At 46.8% G+C, this 23,581-nt stretch overlaps 1 protein-coding gene across 4 annotated transcripts in view; it reads right to left on the bottom strand.

Moving 5' to 3' along the window:
- The window catches only part of HACE1 (HECT domain and ankyrin repeat containing E3 ubiquitin protein ligase 1), a 612,560-nt gene that overhangs the window by 555,958 nt on the left and 33,021 nt on the right, over positions 1–23,581 (bottom strand). For 3 of the 4 annotated variants that reach the window (XM_068135928.2, XM_068135929.2, XM_078768515.1), the window contains exon 7: positions 2,441–2,523. The exons of the other annotated variant lie outside the window; for it this stretch is intronic. In XM_068135928.2, the coding sequence (XP_067992029.2) occupies positions 2,441–2,523 (83 nt within the window). The remainder of the gene's footprint in view (positions 1–2,440; positions 2,524–23,581) is intronic. 4 annotated transcript variants of the gene reach the window in all.

Genomic DNA, 23,581 nt, shown 5'->3' with positions numbered 1-23,581 from the left:
ATTCAACACTGAAATTGCAAACCCATTCCTGGATTTATCTCGATATGACCAAATTTCGAATCAAAATAGAAGCGAAGATTGGTCAATTAGTGTAAGTCTGGCAGATCTCTCTGATATTAATGAAAATAGTATCTTCACCAATTACAACTATTGGTCTTCTGTTACAGTGGTTTGAAAAAACAGAACATACAAGAAAAAAAAAATCCCTTCCAATGCAGTTCACCCACATATAGTACAAGCAGGGCTGGCACTACCATTAGGCCAACTAGGCAGCCGCCTAGGGCGCACACATCAGGGGCGCATTACTGAACCTTAAAGGATCACAGTTTTATACAAATTATTGTTTTAAGAAAAATCAAATATTAAAGGAAAATATAATAGTTCATTGTTCATAATAGTGTAAGTGATTAATTTTGAGCATGTACGCTTCGTGGCATACGTCACATCCTGTTTGAAACGGACTGAGCTTGCTCCCATGCGCCTTCTCCCATACGTCACATCCGGCATGTTCAAAACGCTGCCGCAATTTCGTCGTTGGGCGCATGGATTGATCATCGTCAGGAAAACGGGAGAACTAATAATCAAAGTTGGCAAAAAAAATAAATTGGGGGGGAGGGGGGGAGGTGAAGGGATGCAAGTAGCTGGCCGAGCCTAGGGCGCAAAATAGTCTGGCGCCGGCCCTGAGTACAAGGGTAAAATTTTTGATAAAATACCCACATATATGATGAAACAGACCATTTATATATGGCCCCTTATTACCCTCGCCTGAGGAGAGGGTATTGCATTTGAGTCGTTTGTTACTTACCGGAAAAGATTCCAGCAAGCATGTTGGTTGGTTGGTTTGTCTGTCTGTTTGTTACTTGCCGGAAAAGATTCCGGCAAGTATGTTGGTTGGTTGGTTTGTCTGTTTGTCTGTCTGTCTGTGTTTGTCTGTCTGTTTGACTGTTTGTCTGTTTGTGCGCAGTACCACGTCTACACCGTTGCACATAGCATCGCCATACTTTAAACACATATTTGTCTTGCCTTGGAATAGACTGTGCCCAATTTTTTATTTCTCTCGGCCCAAGGCCTCCATTATGATGTCATAATTCGACAAGTGCAAAACTTCATCCAATCAAGATGCAATTTCTTGAATGCCATGTCGGCATAAACTGGTGGAGAAAAAAAACTAATGATGACGTCATCGGTCATGTGGTTTGGCCGCCATCTTGGAAAAAACAAAAATCTTTGCACCTCTATATCTCTGAAAGTGCTGAGTAGAAAAAATTGAGACATGGCTCATTGTAAAGAACTCTCCATGGGGAATAAAATATGTAAATGATGATGTCATAGGTGCCTCCATTATGACATCATAATTCGACAAGTACAAAACTTCATCCGATCAAGATGAAATTTCTTGAGCATTATCTCAGAATAAATTAGTTTAGAAAACAAATAATGATGACGTCATCGGTAACGTGGTTCAGCCGCCATCTTGGAAAAACCGAAAAACTTTGCACCTCTATATCTCCAAAAGCGCTGATTAGAAAAAATTGAGACATGGCTCATTGTAAATAACTCTCCAGTGGGAATAAAATATGATAATGATGATGTCATAGGTGCCTCTATTATGACGTCATAATTCGACAAGTACAAAACCTCATCCCATCAAGATGAAATTTCTTGAGCATAATCTGGGAATAAATTAGTTTAGGAAAAAAACAATGATGACATCATCGGTCAAGTGGTTCGGCCGCCATATTTGTTTTAACACAAAAGCCTTAAAAACCACTGAAAATACATCCCGGCGAGGGTTTGCAATCTCTGATTGCTCTTTCTTGTTGGTTTTGCAACCACTTCTGTCTCCATGACAAACGCTTGTGTTAAATTCCACCATGGGAAAATAAGGAAAAAAATTAATGAAATTATTAATACCGTAATCTTTCTCACAAGCAAGAGAGGTCAACAAGGAATCAATGACATCACTTGTGGCTCAGAAACTCGAGGTCACCTGAGCCCTTCGTGACAACAAAAACAACAACTGAAGCAGCCAAGGTGCCGAGCTGTAACATTTACACCATTGTCACAAAGGCTTTAGAACGCACAAACCATCATGCAACTCTTGCATTCACTTCTCGGCGTAGTTATCATTCTCGCTTCCTGTCCAATCTCGTGGTCTTTGTGTGGCGCCCATTATTTGTGCTCGCTCAATTACGTGTGGGGATTAATTTGCTAATGAAATGAAATGCCAACAAGGTGGCGGATTCGCATCCGGCTGCTATAATCACAAAGTCTTCAGCAGGAGTGCAACGAGGGATACGTCCGAGACATGCAAATCAGCCAATCAGGTGGCCAGCTGTCTGGGAAAGCAGATCCCAATTGAATCACTTTTTGGGATGGAGTCTGTTATCCCGTCGGCACAGAGTTCCACACTTGGCTGCGCACCACATTGCAAACTCACCTGCAGGCGAAGTAGAGAGGCATGGCACCAGAGACATTCGGCATGTTTATGTCTGCCCCACTGTCCAGGAGGCAAAGCACAGTCTGCAGAGAGATCAAAAGATGTAAGAATAAAAAATATATTTTTAAATACTTTTATAAAGGGTCACGTACAGCAAAGGGCGGGAGCTATCGGGCACAAGGAATGCTGAAGCAGAGGTTCGATACTGCCATCCGCAGAAACATGCATTACAATAATTGTCCGAGTCATGGGTAACAAATCGGAGGCAATTTTTTGGCTGACTTTATGATTCAAAAATAATAATAACAATAATAACGTTTCTTGTTCTCACCTGTGAAAGAAACATTGGTTTAAAAACTTGCTTCCATCGCCAACGTAATGAATACAACAAAATAGTACAACCAAAGAAGGGTGACTTGCAACAGTTTTTTTTTGTTGTTTTTTTTGTATACTGAATCGAGGCTCGTGAAAGAGCTAACATTTACTTCACAAACAAATCGACCAGACAAACAAAATACACAAAAAGAGGGAGCGGAAGACAAGATAGGGAGAAAAGGGGAAGCACACAAACACAACAACCGAGAGCAGGGAGATGTGTGGAAGGGAGAGGGCCCGGGGGGAGGAGGCATGGGAAGGGGGGGGGGGGAAGTGAGAAGTATAAAGCACAAGGACACCAAGGACTTCCAGGACAGAAGTTGGTATTTCTAAAAGTGGAATTGGGGTGAAATTAGCGGGGGTAGAAAGGATCAAGGTTTTGGATGGGGGAAGATAAGAGATGGTGGTGAACAGCTGTTTTAAAGACTTGGAGGGTGGAGTGGGATTGAAGAGAGTGAGGGAGTTTGTTCCAGAGGCGGGAGAAAAGAGGAATGAAGGAGTGAAGGTGAGCAGAGAGTCTTGATTTTGGCAGTTTAACCAAAAGAGGGTTGCAGGCAGATCTTGTGCGACCTGTCAGAATATTTGCGGGACAGAGCCCAGAGAGAGCTGGGGGGGGCAAGGCCAGAGAGGAGTCGGTAGAAGACGGAAAGACCACCAACCTGCCTGCGGTGAGTGAGTGAGAGGCCTTTGGAGTTAGCTTCATCGCGGGAGATTCCAATGATTCTGAATGCTTTGGTTTCAACAGCGCGAAGGTGAGCTAGGTGTGAGGCAGGAGCACCAGCCCAGAGGGGAGAGCAGTATTCCATTGAGCTGCGGATGAAAGCCTTGTATGTGGTGAGGAGCTCAGGTGTGCCAAGGAAGGACTTCGCACGACGGAGGATGCCCAGTCGGCGACTGGCTTTGGAGGCCAGATTTGAAGTGGTTTTTCCAGGAAAGATCATGGCAGATAGTGAGACCCAAAAGCTTGAGTGACAGAACTTCTTGGAGAGGATTATTCAGAAAGTGGATGGGAGGGTTGTCCAGTCGGTCTTTTCGCAGAGACATCGTAAGAGTGTGAGATTTGTCAGGATTGAAAGACATGTTCCACTTGTTTGCCCAGTCTGTGATTTTGTCAAGGTCTGCAGAGAGTGAGGAGGCTGCAGACTGCCGATCTGAGGGATGTAGAATGGAGCGACAGAGAGTAGAGTCGTCAGCAAAGAGATAGAGAGGAATTTCAAGAGAGTCAGAGAGATCATTGATGAAGACCAGAAAAAGCACAGGGCCCAGAACACTGCCTTGTGGAACTCCAGCCTGAACAGGAAGAGGAGATGAGAGAAACCCATTCAGGGCCACACGTTGACTACGACTAGAGAGGAAGTCCGCCAGCCATGCGTGGAGATTTCCATGGATACCAAAAGAGGAGAGTTTGGTGAGCAGAGCGGGGTGCCAGACCGTATCGAAGGCACGTGATATGTCAAGGGAGACTGCTCTAATTTCCTGTTTGGCATTGAGGACCTCCATCCATTGTTGAGAAAGCAGAAGCAGCATGTCCAGAGTGGAGTGTCCAGGTCTGAAACCAAATTGATGATCAGAGATCAAGCCATTGGAGAAGAGGAAAGATTTCATATCTGAAGCAATGATGGATTCCATGACTTTGCTGATAATTGGGAGAAGGCTGATTGGTCTGTAGTCGCTGGGATCTGTTTTTGCACCTTTTTTGTGCAAAGCGGTGATGTTGGCAGATTTCCAAGCAGATGGAAGATGACCTTGAGCAAAAGAGAGGGTGAAGAGAACAGAGAGAGGGAGTGAAAGAGCGGAAGAACATGATTTTAGGACCCGTGGGCTGATGCCGTCAGGTCCAGTTGCAGAATCAGAGTCGAGGGTTGACAGAAACTTTTCCACCTTGTCAGGAGGAAAGGACACAGAGTCCAGGAGCAGCTGGGTACGACTGGGTACGGTGGGTACAGAGAGGGATGGGTTTGGGACACAAGATTTAGAGGCAAACACAGAGTTGAGGCATTCAGCTTTTTCACGTGCGGAGTCAGCCGTGTGGCCATTTAAGGTGAGGGAGGGGATGGAGGGGGAACAAACACCAGAAACAGATTTTACCAGACGCCACCAGGATTTGGAAGAGGGAGACAGATAAGAGAGTTCGGTCCTGAGGACGGAGAGATATTGTTTCCTGGCTCTCCTGAGGGTGGACACACACTTGTTTCGGGCTTTGTGAAAGGAAATGAGATTTCCTTCCGTTGGATTTGCTTTCCAGGAAACGAAAGCAAGTTGTTTCTGGGCAATAGCCTCACCACAAGATTCCGTGTACCATGGACGGGAGGAAGGGTATGACAACTGAAGACGAGAAGGGATAAATCTGTGCATGAGAGAAAGCAATTTACTTTGGAAGAATTCCCAGGATGAGTTGATGTCAGAGGCAGTAGAGATGGGAGACCAGTCCAGATGATTGATGGCTGCTTGAAGACCGTGCCAGTTGGCCTGAGTGAAATGCCAGACTCGTCGACGCTGAGGAGTTATATGTATATGCACGTGTACATGCATACACTCATACATATTATATATATATATATATATGATCCTGGGGGGACAGGGCCTTCTCCATCGCTGCTCCCACCCTCTGGAACTCACTACCTCACACAATTAGAGACTCCTCCTCACTCACCACATTCAAAACATCACTCAAGACCCACCTGTTCAACACTGCATTTAACATTTAACCCACAGCATTTAACCCCTGACGATCTCTCTCCTTCTCTTTCCTTTTGCTTTGATTATTTACCTATTTATTTTTGTCTTTTTGCACTTGTTTTTTGTACTCTGTCAAAGCGTCTTTGGGCTTCTTGAAAAGCGCTATATAAAATAAATGTATTATTATTTTTATTATACAGACGGCATTTAATATGGAATATATATTTTTTCTTGACTTGGGTTAACTTTCTGAACTCAGTATATCAATCTGGTGAGTTTCTTTTACCCTTCAGTGATGTCCTTGTTGAAAGAACCATGTCACTGATTGTCTTTCGCAGCAAGAAGTCAATAACAGGATTATATCACAGGTGGCGTGACAAAATGTAAGGACAGGTACATTTGACGATTGGCTTCACAATCGGGTATATAAGGGTTGTTGCGTTCTGTATTAGTAGAAAACAACTGCTGCACGTCTCCAAAAGTTATTGCCGCTTCCTCTGGAGATGGTCCGTCAACTTGACAATGCTGTTTGTCATGGAGTGGTGGCTTTACGAAATTCTGGCATGAAACAGCGTGCTATTGCTCGGCAGTATGGCATCACTCAAGGTCAGGTGTCAAAGATCCTGAAACGAAATGCTCAGAGGGGTGTCCCTACTCCAATACCGAGGCCAGGACGTCCACACAGAACCACAAGGAAAGATGATCGCCAGCTGCACCGGTTAGTCTGCAATGGCCGTACCAAGTCAGCTAATCGGCTTAGGGCTGAGTGGCAGCAACTGACAAATGTGCCTGTATCCAGAAGGCTAGTCAACCAACGACTGGTTCAAGCAGGCCATCGTGCCAGGCGTCCCCTGAGAAAGCCACGCCTGACCAGACAACACAGCCAGCGCCGATTGCAGTGGGCCATAGAACACCGTCAATGGCAGCCAGGACACTGGAATCACGTGACCTTCAGTGACGAGCCTAAATTTCTGGTCGATCGTCAAGATGGCCGCATCCGAGTGCGCAGACATGTGCATGAAGCCTACAACGAAGATTGTATAGTGCCAAGAGTCCAAGCTGGAGGTGGTGGGGTGACCGTTTGTGCTGCTTTTCATGCAGGGGGTAAAACTGACCTGGTTGTTCTGAATGGAAACCTGAACCAGTTCAAGTACAGGGCCATTCTGGAAGAAACATTGCTTCCATTTGCTCGTGCAGCCTTTCAAGGAAACTGTGTCTTCCAAGATGACAATGCATGCCCTCATCGTGCTCGCATGATCCAACACTTTCTTGTTGACCGTGGTGTAGAGCATATGGAGTGGCCTGCCATGTCCCCGGATATCACTTCCGGGTTCGGTTGCGAGAGGACGCTGGCGTTGCATATTCGCCGCTTCTCCGACTGGATGGATGTACAGGGTCTGCTTCTACTTTTCTGACCTGACATCTCACACCTGTCCTGCCTTTTCACACCCGCACGTGCCGCGTGTTCTCCGGCTGGATAACGGAATCTGCTTTTGATGGTACGGAATACGGAATCGAAAGGCCCGCTCCCGTTGTTTGTGGCCGTGGCCTTGTTTGCCGGTGGCCTTGTGGTCTTGGTGGCCTTGTGGCCTTGTTTGCCGCTGTGGTCTTGATTAGCGGCTGCAGTCGTTTGCCGCTGCGTTTGCCGCTGCGTTTGCCGCTTTGCCTCCTCGACCTTGGCCTCGTACTCGTCCCTTCGCTCCTGCCTGGCATGGCTCTGAAGTACTCCGCCGCAAGGCTTCTTCTGCTCAATACCCGCTCCACCCCATCATGCATCTCTGCTCCTCCGACGAAATCAAATGGACTCCTCCGACGACCCAGGTACATTCACCGTGGCTCCGGTCGCAAGTTTGTTTATTTGCAATCAGGTCACTCCATCCCCGTCCTCTGGTCGGCTCAGCGCACTCTCACTCTTCGTCCCAGCGCACCTGGTCACAGCAACCCACACGATCGCACCTCTTGCCTACGAACCCTGGCTAAATCACCTGAATTCATCCCTGCTGTTCAAAACAACATCAAGCTCACCCTGTTCAACACCCGGTCCCTCAACAATAAATGCCTCATCCTGAACGAATACATCCTGGATAACAAACTGGACTTTCTCTGTCTCACCGAAACCTGGCAACAACCTCTGGACTACTACACACTCAACCTCACCACACCCAATGGATATTCCTACGTCAATAAACCACGCTCGGAGGGCCGAGGTGGTGGAATTGCCGTTATCCACCGTCAAGACATCAAGACCAACCTCATCTCCATCTCATCTGCTCCATCATTTGAACACCTGGCTTTAAAACTCTCTGGTCACACGCAGTCAGTCATGGCTGTCGTCTACCGCCCTCCCAAACCACACCCATCATTCCTGTCTGACTTCTCCTACTTTCTGACCCAGCTATGTTCCCTCTCCCCCTCAATCCTCCTCCTTGGTGATTTCAATATCCACATGGACTCCACTGACTCCACAATAACCACTGACTTCACTGATTTACTCACCTGCTTTAACCTCACTCAACATGTCGACTTTCCTACCCATATCCGTGGTCACATTTTGGACCTTGTCTGCTCCACTGGATTAAATTTGCACCATCTCTATGGCTCCGACCTCACCCTCTCTGACCACTTAGCCATCACTCTGACCATCAACATCCCCGCCCCAACACCAAGGCATTATCGCACAATCAACTTCCGTAAGCTAAACGCTCTTTCACCTACCTCATTCTCATCCACCCTCTCTGAAAAAATGTCCACTTCTCCCTTCATTGACCTCCACACCCCTTCCGACCTCACTGACTACTACAACCACACTCTCTCCTCCTGCCTTGACCAGCTTGCGCCTGTAAAAACCAAAACAGTTTCTTTCACCCATTCTGCTCCCTGGTTTACCCCTGAACTCCACCTGATGAAAACTCGTGCTCGCCAACTTGAAAGACTCCGCAATAAAACGGGTCTCACAGTTCACTCCCAAGCCTACAAGGACCACATACAACACTACAAAGATGCCTTCTCCCGCGCCCGCTCTGCCTACTACTCTCAAATTATCCACTCTGGCTCCGGAAACCCAAAAGCACTCTTCTCGACAATAAACAAACTCCTCCGCCCCCTGAACACCACCACCCAGTCATTCACAGTAGACAACTGCATCTCCTTCCTCTCTTTCTTCCAACGCAAAATTGACAACATCTACAACAGCTTGACCACCGCCGCACCCGCTCCCCCTCCAACCACCTGCCCCCCCTTGTCCTGCCATCCCCTGTCTCGGTTCTCCCCAATCTCTCCTACTGACCTCTCTGAACTCCTCATAGGAATGAAAACTGCCACCTGCACTCTTGACCCCATCCCCTCCAGCTTTGTCAAAGCCTCCCTCCCTGCTCTCTCTCCACTTATCATTGCAACAATAAACTCCTCCCTGTCTACAGGCATCGTCCCACCTTCCCTCAAAATTGCTGCTGTTACCCCCATTCTAAAAAAACCTGGTCTAAACCCTGACACCCTAAACAACTTCAGACCCATCTCCAACCTACCCTTTCTGTCAAAAGTTTTGGAACGCGCTGTAGCCACTCAACTCAAACATCATCTCTCTGCCAATAACTTGTATGAAACATTCCAATCCGGATTCCGCTCCAACCACAGTACTGAAACTGCTCTCCTCAAAATCACCAACGACCTTCTCCTCTCCTCTGACGCTGGCAACCTCAACATTCTCGTCCTCCTCGACCTCAGCGCTGCCTTTGACACCATCGATCACACTATCCTCCTCACCCGACTTGAATCCACCTTTAACGTCACCGGCACTGCCCTCTCTTGGATTAAATCATACCTCTCTGACAGATGCCAGTTCATCTCCATCAATAACTGCAAATCCCCCACTGCTCCCCTCCCCCAAGGTGTCCCCCAAGGTTCAGTTCTTGGCCCCCTCCTCTTCATCCTTTACCTGTCCCCGCTCGGTCACTTAATCCGCCGTCATGGTCTCCAATTCCACTGCTTCGCCGATGACATCCAGCTTTTCATCTCCACCAAGTCCGTCTCCACCGACACCCACTCTATCCTGACAAACTGCATCACTGAAATAAAATCCTGGCTTCAAATCAACTTCCTCAAGCTTAACTGTGATAAATCTGAAATAATCATCATTGGCCCAAAAACGCTCACAAAATCCACCCATAACTTTGCCCTCAACATCGACGGTATCCCAGTATCCACCTCCCCTCACATCCGGAATCTTGGCGTCATCTTTGACCAAACCCTTTCCTTCGACAAATACACTAAACAGATCACAAAGTCAGCCTTCTTTCACCTGAAAAACATTGCCCGTCTCCGCTCATCCCTCTCCTCCACGGCTGCAGAAACCCTCATCCACGCCTTCATCACCTCCCGTCTGGACTACTGCAATAGCCTCCTCTATGGTTCACCCTCAAAAATCACCAATGAACTCCAATACATTCAGAACTCCGCTGCCCGTCTACTCACTCATTCCCGGACCCGTGACCACATCACCCCCGTCCTTTACAAGCTTCACTGGCTCCCCATCCCCCAGAGAATCCAGTACAAAATCCTCCTCCTGACATACAAAGCCCTCCATAACCTGGCCCCATCCTACCTGGCTGACCTCCTCTCCAGACACACTCCCACCCGCAACCTCCGCTCTGCTGGTACCAACCTCCTGACCCCCTCCATCCGGACCAAATTCAGATCCTGGGGGGACAGGGCCTTCTCCATCGCTGCTCCCACCCTCTGGAACTCACTACCTCACACCATCAGAGACTCCTCCTCACTCACCACATTCAAAACATCACTAAAGACCCACCTGTTCAACGCTGCATTCAACATTCAACCCACAGCATTTAACCCCTGACTATCTCTTCTCCTTCTCCCTCCTTTTGCTTTAAATATTTCCCTATTGATTCTTGTCTTGTCTTTTTGATTCTTGTCTTATATATATGCCGTATATCGCTGCTGTTTGTTTTCTTGATTCTTGTCTTTTTGCAATTGTTGTTTTCATGTATTGTTATGCATTATGTTTTCCACTCTGTCAAAGCGCCTTTGGGCTTCTGGAAAAGCGCTATACAAAATAAATGAATTATTATTATTATTATTATATGAATCCGATAGAGAACTTGTGGGCAGAATTAACGCGTCAAATCAACAACTTGGACCAGCAGCCGACCTCTGTGCGTGAATTGCAGCAGGCTATTGTAACTGCATGGCAAGCGATTCCTGTCCAAACCTTGGCAAATCTCGTGAACAGCATGCCTCGACGTGTACGTGCTCTCCTGAATGCTCGTGGGGGTTACACAAAGTACTGAACTGTAATTTTACTGTCCGTAATCCCAGTCATAATTTAACTTTTGTTTTTGTTGAAAAATTTTTTGGCTCATGTGTAAAATAAAGAGATACTTCTGAAAAACGTACAGAAGTTTAACACAGTACTGTCCGTGAATTGAGTTCGATATCAGTTTACATCACTTTCAAGGATCAATTTATTTACTTCGAAATGTCAAATGTGGTTTTTGTTTCTTTTAAAGGTCACATTAACAAAATCTAGAATAATTTCAACATAATTCTAATGAACTTTTGGTTCTAAGTCATCTTGAAAAGTAAGTTCACCCCCACAAAAAAATATTCCATATTAAATGCCAAGTCTGGATATATATATATGTTTTTCATGGCAGAGACAAATGTTTTTCCCTTTCTCACTATACATATATATATATATATACACACACACACACACACACACACACACACACACACACACACACACACACACACACACACACACACACACACACACAGATGGCGTGCTCTCCCACACTCTACCCTATCATATTACCACCTCCATGCAGATTCAGGCATAAAAAGATGGCCTCGGCTTTAAATTGGATGGCCCCATTTAAATTTCAGGATACATTTGTTTTGACGATGAACTGGCATTTTGAATTACACCTGGAAATTGAAACGCTGTGAGCACATACAATATCAACTTTGGCATGTAAATACAATAAAATGAAATAAAAACATTATCATTGTCGATGACAGAGGCTGTCTGAAAGTTTAGCTTAAACTTTTGTGACCTTGTGTTTCAAACATTCCTCCATCATCACAGAGATGGTAATCCACCACCCGTAACCCTCGTTCGTCTCCTTATCAAACCCAGTGATGATGCAGGCAGGCGTGAGTGTCCTGCCGTGCTTTCATAACAAGGAACCGTGACGTGGACAGTCTTGACGAGTTCTTGTGTCATAAATCTTCAGTGGAACACCATGGGATGTGCACGCATCGGATGACACACAATTCCACGTACTGGTGCCTCAGAAGCCATCTACAGTCATCTTGGCCACCGCTGCTCTTCAGGCTGCTGCATTTCATATAAAGCTCTGGAATCGATGGGTTTTAGAGAACTGTGGCGCGATCCCTTGGGTTAACACCGTAGGACCGCGGACGACCGAACGGCTTTAATGAAGGTGACGATCAAATACGGATTCGGCTATAAAAGCACGGGGCGAAAGAATGAAGGGGAAGAAGCGGAAGCGCGTACCTGTAATCCGACGGCAACTCCGACCCTGGAGGAAAGCAACTCGAACGAAACCCGAATTCAATGTACAAAAATAAAGATTTATTACGGTACCAGATACAAAGAAACGCGACGATAAAATCTAATTCTAAATTGGGACGTCCCCGCACCTCACTTCAGAAACGAGACAAAGGAATGAATTAAATAAAGAAATCGTCGTGTACTTGTGAAATGTGGTGCGAGCTTATCTGTCTGTAGTGTGTCCGTCGTCCAACGCGGCCCCGTCCGGCCCCGATGCAGGCGCGAAGAAACTTCAGTCCGCCTCGCCCGCGCACTCCGCCAGGCCCCGAGCGACCCGCTCAGCTGCACGCCCCACTCCAAGCTCCTCGTTGGTCGCATACGAGGTCCCTTTCCCTCACGGCACAGAGCCTCGCTCCAAGCTCCGAGCACCCGAACACCGCTCCAAGCACCACGAAGATGACGAACCAACGACCACCAGTCAAGAACGCAGGGAAGAGCGTGAATCAACCCAGGCAAGAGTCCAGCGTAGAGCGTGAGCTTCAAGCACGAGGGGAGAGAGCAGAGGCAAAAAGAGGGCGAATGGCGATCTCCAACATGAAAGGGTCCAGCGCGAAGAGAGAAAATGTCGTCCAGTGAGTCCTTTTGTCACCTCGTGTGTGACGTCAATTCTGGTGCATTCCTAATCAGAGCCTCGTCTCTCGACCTCTCGAATGTTCTCGCGCCTTCCCACGTCACAGGCGCTCTTCCCCCAATCAGCAACCCGCTGTTCAGGAGCGGCTTGGCGCCCTCCATGTCATGCCATCCTCGTGGCCAACCACAAGTCCTTCTTTTCCCCCCAATCATGGGGCAGTTCTCTGTCCCTCCTATTGACCAACCAACAGTCCTCCTGAGTGTGGCGATAACCTGTCTCACACGATGTCTGACGCCCACGCCGGTGATGTACGCGGCCGCTGCCTGCTTGTCTTTCCGGTCAGTCATTGTAAGGGGAGGGAATTATTTAATGTGTGCACTAAGGACCTATCTAAGTGTCTATATGAGAATGCGTTGCCATGAGGGACACAGGTTTGACGACAGGGGGAACGACAAACAAAGGAACATTACCCCTAATCCCTGTACTAGTTAGCATGCCCCGCCCCCCTTGCGGCAGGGACACCAATACGCAATACAGCTTATACCGACAAACCGGGCTAAACATAGAAATTACAGGTAGATTCCTTATCGCGACAGTCGAATACCTACCTATACAGATCTATCTGACTCTATATATCACTCTACCCAAATTCATAATAGAACATTTGTGTGACAATCTCAATGTGGCATTTGTGTGACAAATCTCATCATGGGCTCCCACTGCATCACATCTGGTTTGACAGATCATCAGAAAATGGCCTGTTTATAGCAGAGCAGTACTGCAAAACGCAGATGCAATGTCGAATTATTACCAGAACACCACAATACATGACTGTGGTTCTACTGGGGCTGACAAGATGGCCGACGCGTGGCTGACTCACTTTTGGACTTTCTCTTCTGAATTTAATTCCCAGCTCAACTACAAACTGTCGGACTGGAGCTTTGCACACGCGGCATTGCATCAATGAGTACACGGTGATTCGAAAAGAGAGTCAAGCCTGCCGTCACATCTGCTGGCACTGACATGTGGACATTAACGATTATATGGTACAAGTAGGCCATTGTGTGTTGGGACCTCGACCAAATTCAAAACCAGAGGCCAAAAACCCTGCAAAGGAACAGCAATGTGTCATGTGCAAATCCTCAGATAAATAGTCACAAGCACAGGTGGATGGGCACCCTGACTCCCATCAAACAACAACAATAACAACAACGTCAATAACGAACTTAAATTCTAACCTGCTTTTGCTGTGCTTCCTTCATATTAAAATGTTTTGTCATGGTATCCAAGTGAATCAAAGGTGGATACTGTAGGCCCTTAACAGACAAACAACAACATTGCTAAAAAAAAGAAGTGGCGAGTGATCCGACATAAGAGCCTCCATTGGTTTCGACCTCCCCCGAAACAGTGGCCTGCGCTCAACAGAATCCGCGCTCTCTATGCAAAGACAACACACAACTCCACAAACGGAATTTCAAAGACAGCCCAGCATGTGACTGCGGTCACCCAGATAAGACTATTCATTACGTTGTGAATGAGTGCCACAGATGCAAATTTGAAAGATTCGGGGCAATCCACCTAACAGACAGTGCTGTGACTTTGCTGTCCAACTCAGACTTAGATCTGTGAGCTGTAATTTGCTATACTAGTAAGGCACCCATGCTACGCACGGGTGAGAGGCCAGAAGCAAACAGACAATGCAGAAACGGCGAATGCTAAAGCATGAAACCAATAAATTCCACATTCCTGTAGCACCTTCAGTCACACGTCAGACATGGACAGCAAGTTCGTGAAGGACTTCCATGAAAAAGGTACCCGTTGACAAACAAACGGGTACGTTTGTTCCATACCCAGTCAATGGCGAATCTGCATATGGCAATCCGCGAATTCACGTTTAAAAAGTAGAAACCGAATGGCATTTCGTCATTCACTTGAACTCGATATCTCTTTTTTCTTTCCAAACAGCATAACTCCAATCACAAATAAACATTATTAATATAAAAAATAAACTTTTAACAACATTCGTGACATAAACAAATATTTAACTCCTGATGTGAAGTTTAATGGTGGAGAATGGTGAACGGTGAAGGGTAGGCAGGGACAGAAATACAAGTTTGTGTGGCAAGGGTGCCCGGAGGGCATGAATGGTGTTGGTGTCCTGTTTTCTGAGGAGTTTGTAGACAGTGTGGTGAGTGTGACTACAGTGAGTGATAGGTTGATGATGGTGAAAATGATGATTGGAAAGCTCTTGGTGAACGTCATCTCGGGATATGCTCCGCAGGTTGGTCGGAGCGATGAAGAGAATGACAAGTTCTGGTGTGCGATAGAGAAGCATGGAAAACGTGAAAGATGAGGAAGTTGTTGTGGTAGGAGGAGACCTAAATGGACATGTGGGAAGGAGCATGGACGGTTTTGAGGGAGTTCATGGGGGTTACGGATATGGTGTGAGAAATGGAGAAGGTGAAAGGATTTTGGAGTTTGCTGAAGGAGCTGATTTGTTGATTTGTAATACTCAGTTCCAGAAAGGGGATAATAAGCTTGTTACATACACATCAGGTGGGTCGACGACAACCGTTGACTACCTGATGGTGCGTAGGCGAGATAGGGGGCACCTCCGGGACACAAAGGTGATCCCGGGGGAGGAGGCTGTTTCACAGCACCACTTGGTTGTCTGCGACATAAGGGCGAAAGGTGCGAGGAGCGCTCGGCGGGTGAAGTACCAACCGAGAATGAAGGTGTGGAGGTTGAAAGAGGTGACAGTAAGGGAGGCATTAAAACAGAGGCTGAGTAGGGTCGAGGATGATGTGGTTGAGCTTGAAAGTGGTTGGATGTCAATGAAAGATAGTCTGTTTGGAGCCGTTGGTGAGGTATGTGGATGGACAAAAGGACCACCGAGGCACTCGGAAACATGGTGGTGGGATGATGAAGTTGGAAAGAAGATTGACGAGAAGAGGAAGAAGTTCAAGGAGTGGCAGAAGGCGAAGGGTATGGGGGCAGAAAAGGCAGAGCATGAAAGTTATAAGGCAGCCAAGAAGGCTGCAAAAAAAGAGGTAGCAAAGGCGCAGGAGGCATGTACGAAAATGTTCAGAGAACGCTTTGATTCGGAAGAGGGTCAGAGAGCGGTATTCAGGAAAAGATGAACACGTGGAAGGAATGTATGGAGACAAAAGGTCTGAAGGTGAATATCGGAAAGACGAAGGTGATGGCAAGTGGTAAAGCATGTGGTAAGGTGGAAAGAACTGGGAAGTGACCATGTGCTGTGTGCAGGAAGGGTGTCGGAGTGAACTCCATTCAATGTACAATGTGCGCTGACAGGGTTCATCAAAAATGTGGTGGTCTGAGAGAGTCATTAACCAGTGTGGCAGCTACATTCAAATGTAAGGTGTGCACAGAGGGAGCTGCAGATGGAGGAAATGTTTAGTTGGATCTTGGAGACGGCATGAAGCTGGAAGGTGTGAAAACATTTTGCTACCTCGGAGACATGCTGAATGGAGAAGGTGGATCAGACTCGGCAACGGTTGCTCGAGTGAGATGTGCATGGAAGAAGTTTCGGGAACTGAGTGGCGTGCTGATGAGGAGGGGAGTGTCGTTGAAGCTGAAGGGAAAGGTGTATGCTGCATGTGTGAGAAGTGTTATGATTTATGGGAGCGAGACATGGGTCATGAATGAAAAGCAGCAACGAAGGCTGGAAATGCGAATGGTTCGGTGGATGTGCGGAGTATCATTGAGAGAGAGGAAGACAAATGATGAATTGCGAAAGATGATGGGAATAGAGCCTGTGATTGATGCTGTGAAGAGGAACAGGTTGAGATGGTTTTGTCATGTGTTGAGGAAGGATGAAAGTGACTGGTTGAGAAGAGTGATGGAAATGGATGTAGAAGGAAGTAGAGGACAGGGAAGACCGAGAAAGACTTGGCTAAAGATGGTGGAAGAAGAAATGTGGGCAAGGGGGTTAGCAAGGAGGGCTGACTCCGCGCATGAAAAAGCTGAATGCCTCAACTCTGTGTTTGCCTCTAAATCTTCTGTCCCAAACCCATCCCTCTCTGTACCCACCGTACCCAGTCATACCCAGCTGCTCCTGGACTCTGTGTCCTTTCCTCCTGACAAGGTGGAAAAGTTTCTGTCAACCCTCGACTCGGATTCTGCAACTGGACCTGACGGCATCAGCCCACGGGTCCTAAAATCCTGTTCTTCCGCTCTTTCACTCCCTCTCTCTGTACTCTTCACCCTCTCTTTGCTCAAGGTCATCTTCCATCTGCTTGGAAATCTGCCAACATCACCGCTTTGCACAAAAAAGGTGCAAAAACAGATCCCAGCAACTACAGACCAATCAGCCTTCTCCCAATTATCAGCAAAGTCATGGAATCCATCATTGCTTCAGATATGAAATCTTTCCTCTTCTCCAATGGCTTGATCTCTGATCATCAATTTGGTTCAGACCTGGACACTCTACTCTGGACATGCTGCTTCTGCTTTCTCAACAATGGATGGAGGTCCTCAATGCCAAACAGGAAATTAGAGCAGTCTCCCTTGACATATCACGTGCCTTCGATACGGTCTGGCACCCCGCTCTGCTCACCAAACTCTCCTCTTTTGGTATCAATGGAAATCTCCACGCATGGCTGGCGGGCTTCCTCTCTAGTCGTAGTCAACGTGTGGCCCTGAATGGGTTTCTCTCATCTCCTCTTCCTGTTCAGGCTGGAGTTCCACAAGGCAGTGTTCTGGGCCCTGTGCTTTTTCTGGTCTTCATCAATGATCTCTCTGACTCTCTTGAAAATCCTCTGTATCTCTTTGCTGATGACTCTACTCTCTGTCGCTCCATTCTTCATCCCTCAGATCGGCAGTCTGCTGCCTCCTCACTCTCTGCAGACCTGGACAAAATCACAGACTGGGCAAACAAGTGGAACATGTCTTTCAATCCTGACAAATCTCACACTCTTACGATGTCTCTCCGAAAAGACCGACTGGACAACCCTCCCATCCACTTTCTGAATAATCCTCTCCAAGAAGTTCTGTCACTCAAGCTTTTGGGTCTCACTATCTGCCATGATCTTTCCTGGGAAAACCACATTTCAAATCTGGCCTCCAAAGCCAGTCGCCGACTGGGCATCCTCCGTCGTGCAAAGTCCTTCCTTGGCACACCTGAGCTCCTCACCACATACAAGGCTTTCATCCGCAGCTCAATGGAATACTGCTCTCCCCTCTGGGCTGGTGCTCCTGCCTCACACCTAGCTCGTCTTCACGCTGTTGAAACCAAAGCATTCAGAATCATTGGAATCTCCCGCGATGAAGCTAACTCCAAGGGCCTCTCACTCACTCACCGCAGGCAGGTTGGTGGTCTTTCCATCTTCTACCGACTCCTCTCTGGCCTTGCCCCCCCAGCTCTCTCTGGGCTCTGTCCCGCAAATATTCCTACAGGTCGCACAAGATCTGCCTGCAACCCTCTTATGGTCAAACTGCCAAAATCAAGACACTCTGCTCACCTTCACTCCTTCATTCCTCTCTTCTCCCGCCTCTGGAACAAACTCCCTCACTCTCTTCAATCCCACTCCACCCTCCAGGTCTTTAAAACTGCTGTTCACCACCATCTCTTATCTTCCCCCATCCAAAAGCTTGATCTTTTCTACCCCCGCTAATTTCACCCCAATTCCACTTTTTTGAAATACCAACTTCTGTCCTGGAAGTCCTTGGTGTCCTTGTGTTTTATACTTCTCCCTCCACCCCCCCCCCCTCCCCACGCCTCATCCCCCCAAGCCCTCTCCCTTCCACACATCTCCCTGCTCTCAAATGTTGTGTTTGTGTGCTTCCCCTTCTCTCCCCATCTTGTTTTCCGCTCCCTCTTTTTGTGTGTTTTGTTTGTCTGGTTGATTTGTTTGTGAAGTAAATGTTAGCTCTTTCACGAGCCTCGATTCAGTATACAAAAAAAAAAAAAAAAAAAAAAAAAGGAGAGATGCAGAAAATATGGCAAAATGGAGAAGATTGTCATGGGGACCGCAAGGCTAACCCCCGCTCTAGCAGGGAAAATGACCTTAAAATACATGTTGTTGTTGATGTGAAGTTCCGTACGGTTGGGTGAACACAATTACGAATGGAAAATCGTAATTGTATTCACTCAATTCCAATCATCAATTGATAATGTAACAAAACGATTAACACAATTAACATTTAACGATTTAACATTATGATTGAATGACGGTTGTATTTGGATATTATCAAACCCGTGCATTGCTGTCATCTGTCCACTTCCGGATTTGCGGCAGGTTCATAATTGTCATCAAAATCTAAACAGTATTTGATCATTTGTAGAATTTCAATAAAAGCCACATCACTGTTCATATCGGTAAATATTATTCCATCGTGTTTGGCAAAACTGGAAAATTGGAAAACTTGGAAAAATTGGAAAAACAATATAGCCTAATTTACTCCCAGGGGTCGCAGGAATACCCACCCAAAATATCGTTGCGATCGGTTGACCCGTTTTTGCGGTAACTTCGAATGGACAGACGGACATTTGGTGAATTATAGTAAGATGCAAGATTAGACTATAGGCCCTGGGAGAGTCCGTTCCACCTTTCGACACCTGTGAAAGGAAATTACAACCAACAAGAAAGCTGGAAGCCATGTTGTTTGTTCCATTTCAACATGGTCACCGCAGTGCCTTTCTCCACTTTTCACCTTCATGCCATCGTGAGCTCTTCAACAACCGACTTCCTCTGACAATTCAAGACGAGACCTCAATGTCATTGTGATGACGCAAAAGCCAGCGCTTCAAAACCCAAATTTCACCATCAACAAAACCCGCGTCAGAAAGCACTTTGCGTGAAAGGTTGTTGCACATTCTTTGCACAACTGAGTGCCAGAACGGATTACGGTACGAATGGGGAAAACGGAGTTACGAGACAGGAAAAATGGTTCCGACACTGTCTACTCTTTAGATTTGCGAGTCCATTAATATCAGTTGCATCAGGAGGCCTTCCTGTAAAAACTCAATAGAGAAAAATCAGAGATGCGTCAGCATAGATTTCCCATTTCCACTGTGGCCGACCCTGTGCTTTCAAGGCAAATTTACCTCTATGTGTAAACATGGGCCTGTGGTGGTCTCTTTATGTGCAATTGTTCATTGATTAATTAATTAATCGTCGCCCTCGCTGCCCCCACCCTCCCACCCCTCTCCTCAATTGTGGAGATAACAAATACTGTGTAGGATAATGAAGAGGGTAACTTCTCAGAAGCAGAGACAAATATTTTTCCCTTTCTCACTTCGCTACGATCTTGCCAAGGCTTCGGAAGAACTTGATTAAGCAGATAGTAAATGAAATTCAAGCTATTTGTGCCTGACAAGCAGATCGTTCAAATAAAATAATGATGCGAGATGGTGGCACGAGAAGCATGTTACGCAAGATGGGTCACTTTCAAACAATATGGCAACACCGTTCAAAAAAGAATCAGAATTTGCCATTTTATCTCACAGGTGCATTTCCCAACATCCCCAACTGTCAGGTTCTCCAAACATTATGTAATCAGTGCAGTCGCTCCTATGATTTGGTGTGGAGCCGATGCACCTGGTAGTGCAAATAAAATACATTATTAAACGCCAACGCCGTTGCACGTCCCTCTGGAGGGCCGGAAGTCCGAGAAAGTGCTTCCAGCAAAGACGATGGAAAGTTCAGACTTGAAGAAGCTTTTCAATCACCATGCGGACGTTAGGAGACCTAGGGAAGCTCCGACAACAGAAAGCAAACTCAGCTCGGACTCGGGTTTTAATTTGTGATGGTTGACCCCTTCATCGAGCGGACTGCAACAACCTACGATGAACGGCCGTTCGATCCGCGGCCGAGTGCATTCGGAGTGAAGCAGAGGTACGGGACTTGATGAAGCCCAAATGTAATACGCACACAAATCATTGATTATTCCTGTAAAATCCATTAAGGGAGCTGGCAGGATGGCCGAATTTCACCGCAAGGTATACACACTCACCTTTAAGCCGTCTAGTCAGGGTTCAAATGCAGACCCAGCTATAACCTGACATCCCAGTGTTGCGCAGGCAGGGCGATTCATCAATGCGTGTGCTGTCCCTCGGATGGACAAGAAAACTGGGCGCCCCATCTGCCGGTATATGTTAAAGATCCCATGCTGTCCTTCGCCAAAGGTAGCCGAGCGATATTCCGGAACCCTGGCCAAATTCCAAATTGCTGCCCTGACTTCCTGAGTCAAAGTGGTGACCCATCAAGGATTGTAGCATACCCAGCTAACATAACACCGTTGGGCCAACGTTGGCCCAACGATGTTGTGTTATCTGGGATAGTAACTGCTTTGGCAGCACCAGCACTGCATAGGAAATGGTACATAATGATGACACTCATGATGAATCCAATACAGTAAGATTACGTGAGATTAACCACTGTGTGTGTGGAGAGAAGGTCACCTGGTTCTGCAAGCATTCAACGTAAATTACCGGAGCGTCTGCTCGGTGACTTGCACCGGTTACTCTGGCTCACGCAATGCCTTTGCTATAGATCACCATGCCAACGGCACATCAATACCTCCTGCAGAAATCAATCCTGAACTCTCTCCGATACAAGCCGTATGTCAGCTAGCATACAAACTGGATGAACTTCTCGTGGGAAAAGGGATCACAGTGTGACCTCTTAAAATTGAAGGTCGTGAACAAACAAAGCCATGAAGCTCTGAGTTAGTTCACTCGCTTTACTCAACATGTGATAAAACGGTTTTGTTTCACTCAAAACAAGTCTGGTGCTTTTTCTTTAAAAATAAATAAAGATTACTTCACTCATTCAAAAATGGTGGTTTTGCTCCAATTCGTGCGTACAAAGGAAGAAAAGCAACCGCCACGGTCAGCTTTGTATTGAGCAAGGCAATGGCATGTGGAAATATCAACTGAATGTGGTCACAATCGAAAGTTAAGCATTTTGTAGGGATTAAGATGTTATAATATAATATCTGTCCACATCATTAAGTATTGCATGGAAAGGTGTTAAAGATCCAAGTGCCTCACACCTGACCATTTCTACCTCCTAATAGGTTATGTATGGGGCGATGCAATTGAGAAACTCGATGTATGCATGATGAAACGTTGCATGTCTGTGACCAAGGAGTATGTAGGCTCTTTTGTTGGCACTTTCCTGCTTTTCGTATTGTGTCCATTTGCTTTTAGGCAAATTTCAGCTTTCGCATCTTGTACCGACATTGCTCCATAGAACAATGCTAATCCTTGGACACAAACTGTACAAGGATGCTGATGAACACAAATTGATTCCTTCAACTTATAGTCAATTCAACGTACTCTCTTCTGCCTCAAGAGCGAGAAACACTTAAATTTCAAAAGAGAGCCAACATGTGCCACCAAAGAATCTGCCATTTTGGCTTTGTGTTATAGAGGCATGGAGCATGAAGACAGAATGGGGAATTCTGATGATATAATTCAGCCAAGGAACTGTTCCATCCACTGGAATGACATGGGCAAAGCATCCCAAAGAAGCATTTTTCTGGCATGGTCGCATCTTGGGGACGATAGTGTGCAGACCCGACTCATCGGGGGCGGGAAGCGGAGAAGTGGAGAAGGAGTGGGGCGGCGCAGTCTCCGCGCGAGGAGGAGGGCGGCGCAGTCTCCGCGTGAGGAGGGCGGCGCAGTCTCCATGCAAGGGGGAGGGCGGCGCAGTCTCCGCGTGAGAGGGAGGACGGCGCAGTCTCTGCGTGAGGGGGAGGACGGCGCAGTCTCCGCGTGAGGGAGAGGATGGCGCAGTCTCCGCGCGAGGGGGAGGGCGGCGCAGTCTCCGCGTGAGGGGGAGGGCGGCGCAGTCTCCACGTGAGGGGGAGGGCGGCGCAGTCTCCGTGCGAGGGGAGGACGGCGCAGTCTCCTTGCAAATGGGGGAGGGAGGGAAGGTGGCGCAGTCTTGTTCAGAGAGGGAGGCAGCACTGTCTCCTCACGAGGGTGGTGGTGGCACAATCTAGTGAGGAGCAATGAAGAACAGTGTCCTTGCCAGGGAGAGAGAAGTGTAGTCTCCTTGTGAATGAGGGGAGGGGGGAGGGGGAAGGCACAGTCTTCTCACAAGGGGGCGTTATAGTGTGGTCGCCTCATGACGAGGGACAGGATTGGCCTCTTGTGGGTGAGGGGAGGTGTTGTGGTCTCATCATGAATGGGTACAGCACAGATTCTTCGCTGCTAGGGGGAGGGCAGCATGTTTTCCACACGAGAGGAGCGGGATGGCATGGTTTCCTCATGAGTGGGGGTGGTGTGGTTTATTCAAGAAGAGGCCATGTTTAGGCTATTACAACACAAGAAGAGATTGCAGTGGAAATGAGTAATACTATTATTTGCAGATCACTCAGGCCAAGGAAAACTGTTCAATGTAGAAACTCACCCAATGCTGAGATTAGTTGGTCTTCCATAACTGTTTGCCACAATACGAATATTTATTTTGAATGTCTGGATCATAAATAAATCCTCAAAGTTAAGGAATCATTCCTAACTGCTGCTATATGTTGAAAAACGTGTATACAAGTCACAATCCAAAACACCATTAATTTCCACTGTGGAAGCAATGCTCAACTTTTTGTACAGTTGTTTTGAGAACTGGTCACATGACAAAGCTAATCAAACATTGCGGCCTTCAGCAATCTTTCTCTTTGCATAGATGCTGCAGTTTTGACAGACAAGTGCAACATCCGACGAGGCGTCAAAGAAAAAAAATGCATTTGCAAATCACAATTATCAAAGATGCAACAAGTGATTGAGTCACATATCTACAGTTAATTGCGTGACAAGATGAGCAATTAGATAATGTAAAACTACATTGAGAAGGAAAAGGCAGAAATGCATCGCTAGTCCAACTGCACATTTGGACGACGTGTAATGTTGTCTTCAAATTCGCATGGGAAATAAGCAATTTATCCGATTTGT

The sequence above is a fragment of the Myxine glutinosa genome, chromosome 14 (assembly GCF_964187855.1).
Source record: "Myxine glutinosa chromosome 14, kmMyxGlut1.1, whole genome shotgun sequence".
NCBI lineage: Eukaryota > Metazoa > Chordata > Myxini > Myxiniformes > Myxinidae > Myxine > Myxine glutinosa.
This window is presented reverse-complemented; position numbering and strand designations above follow the sequence as displayed.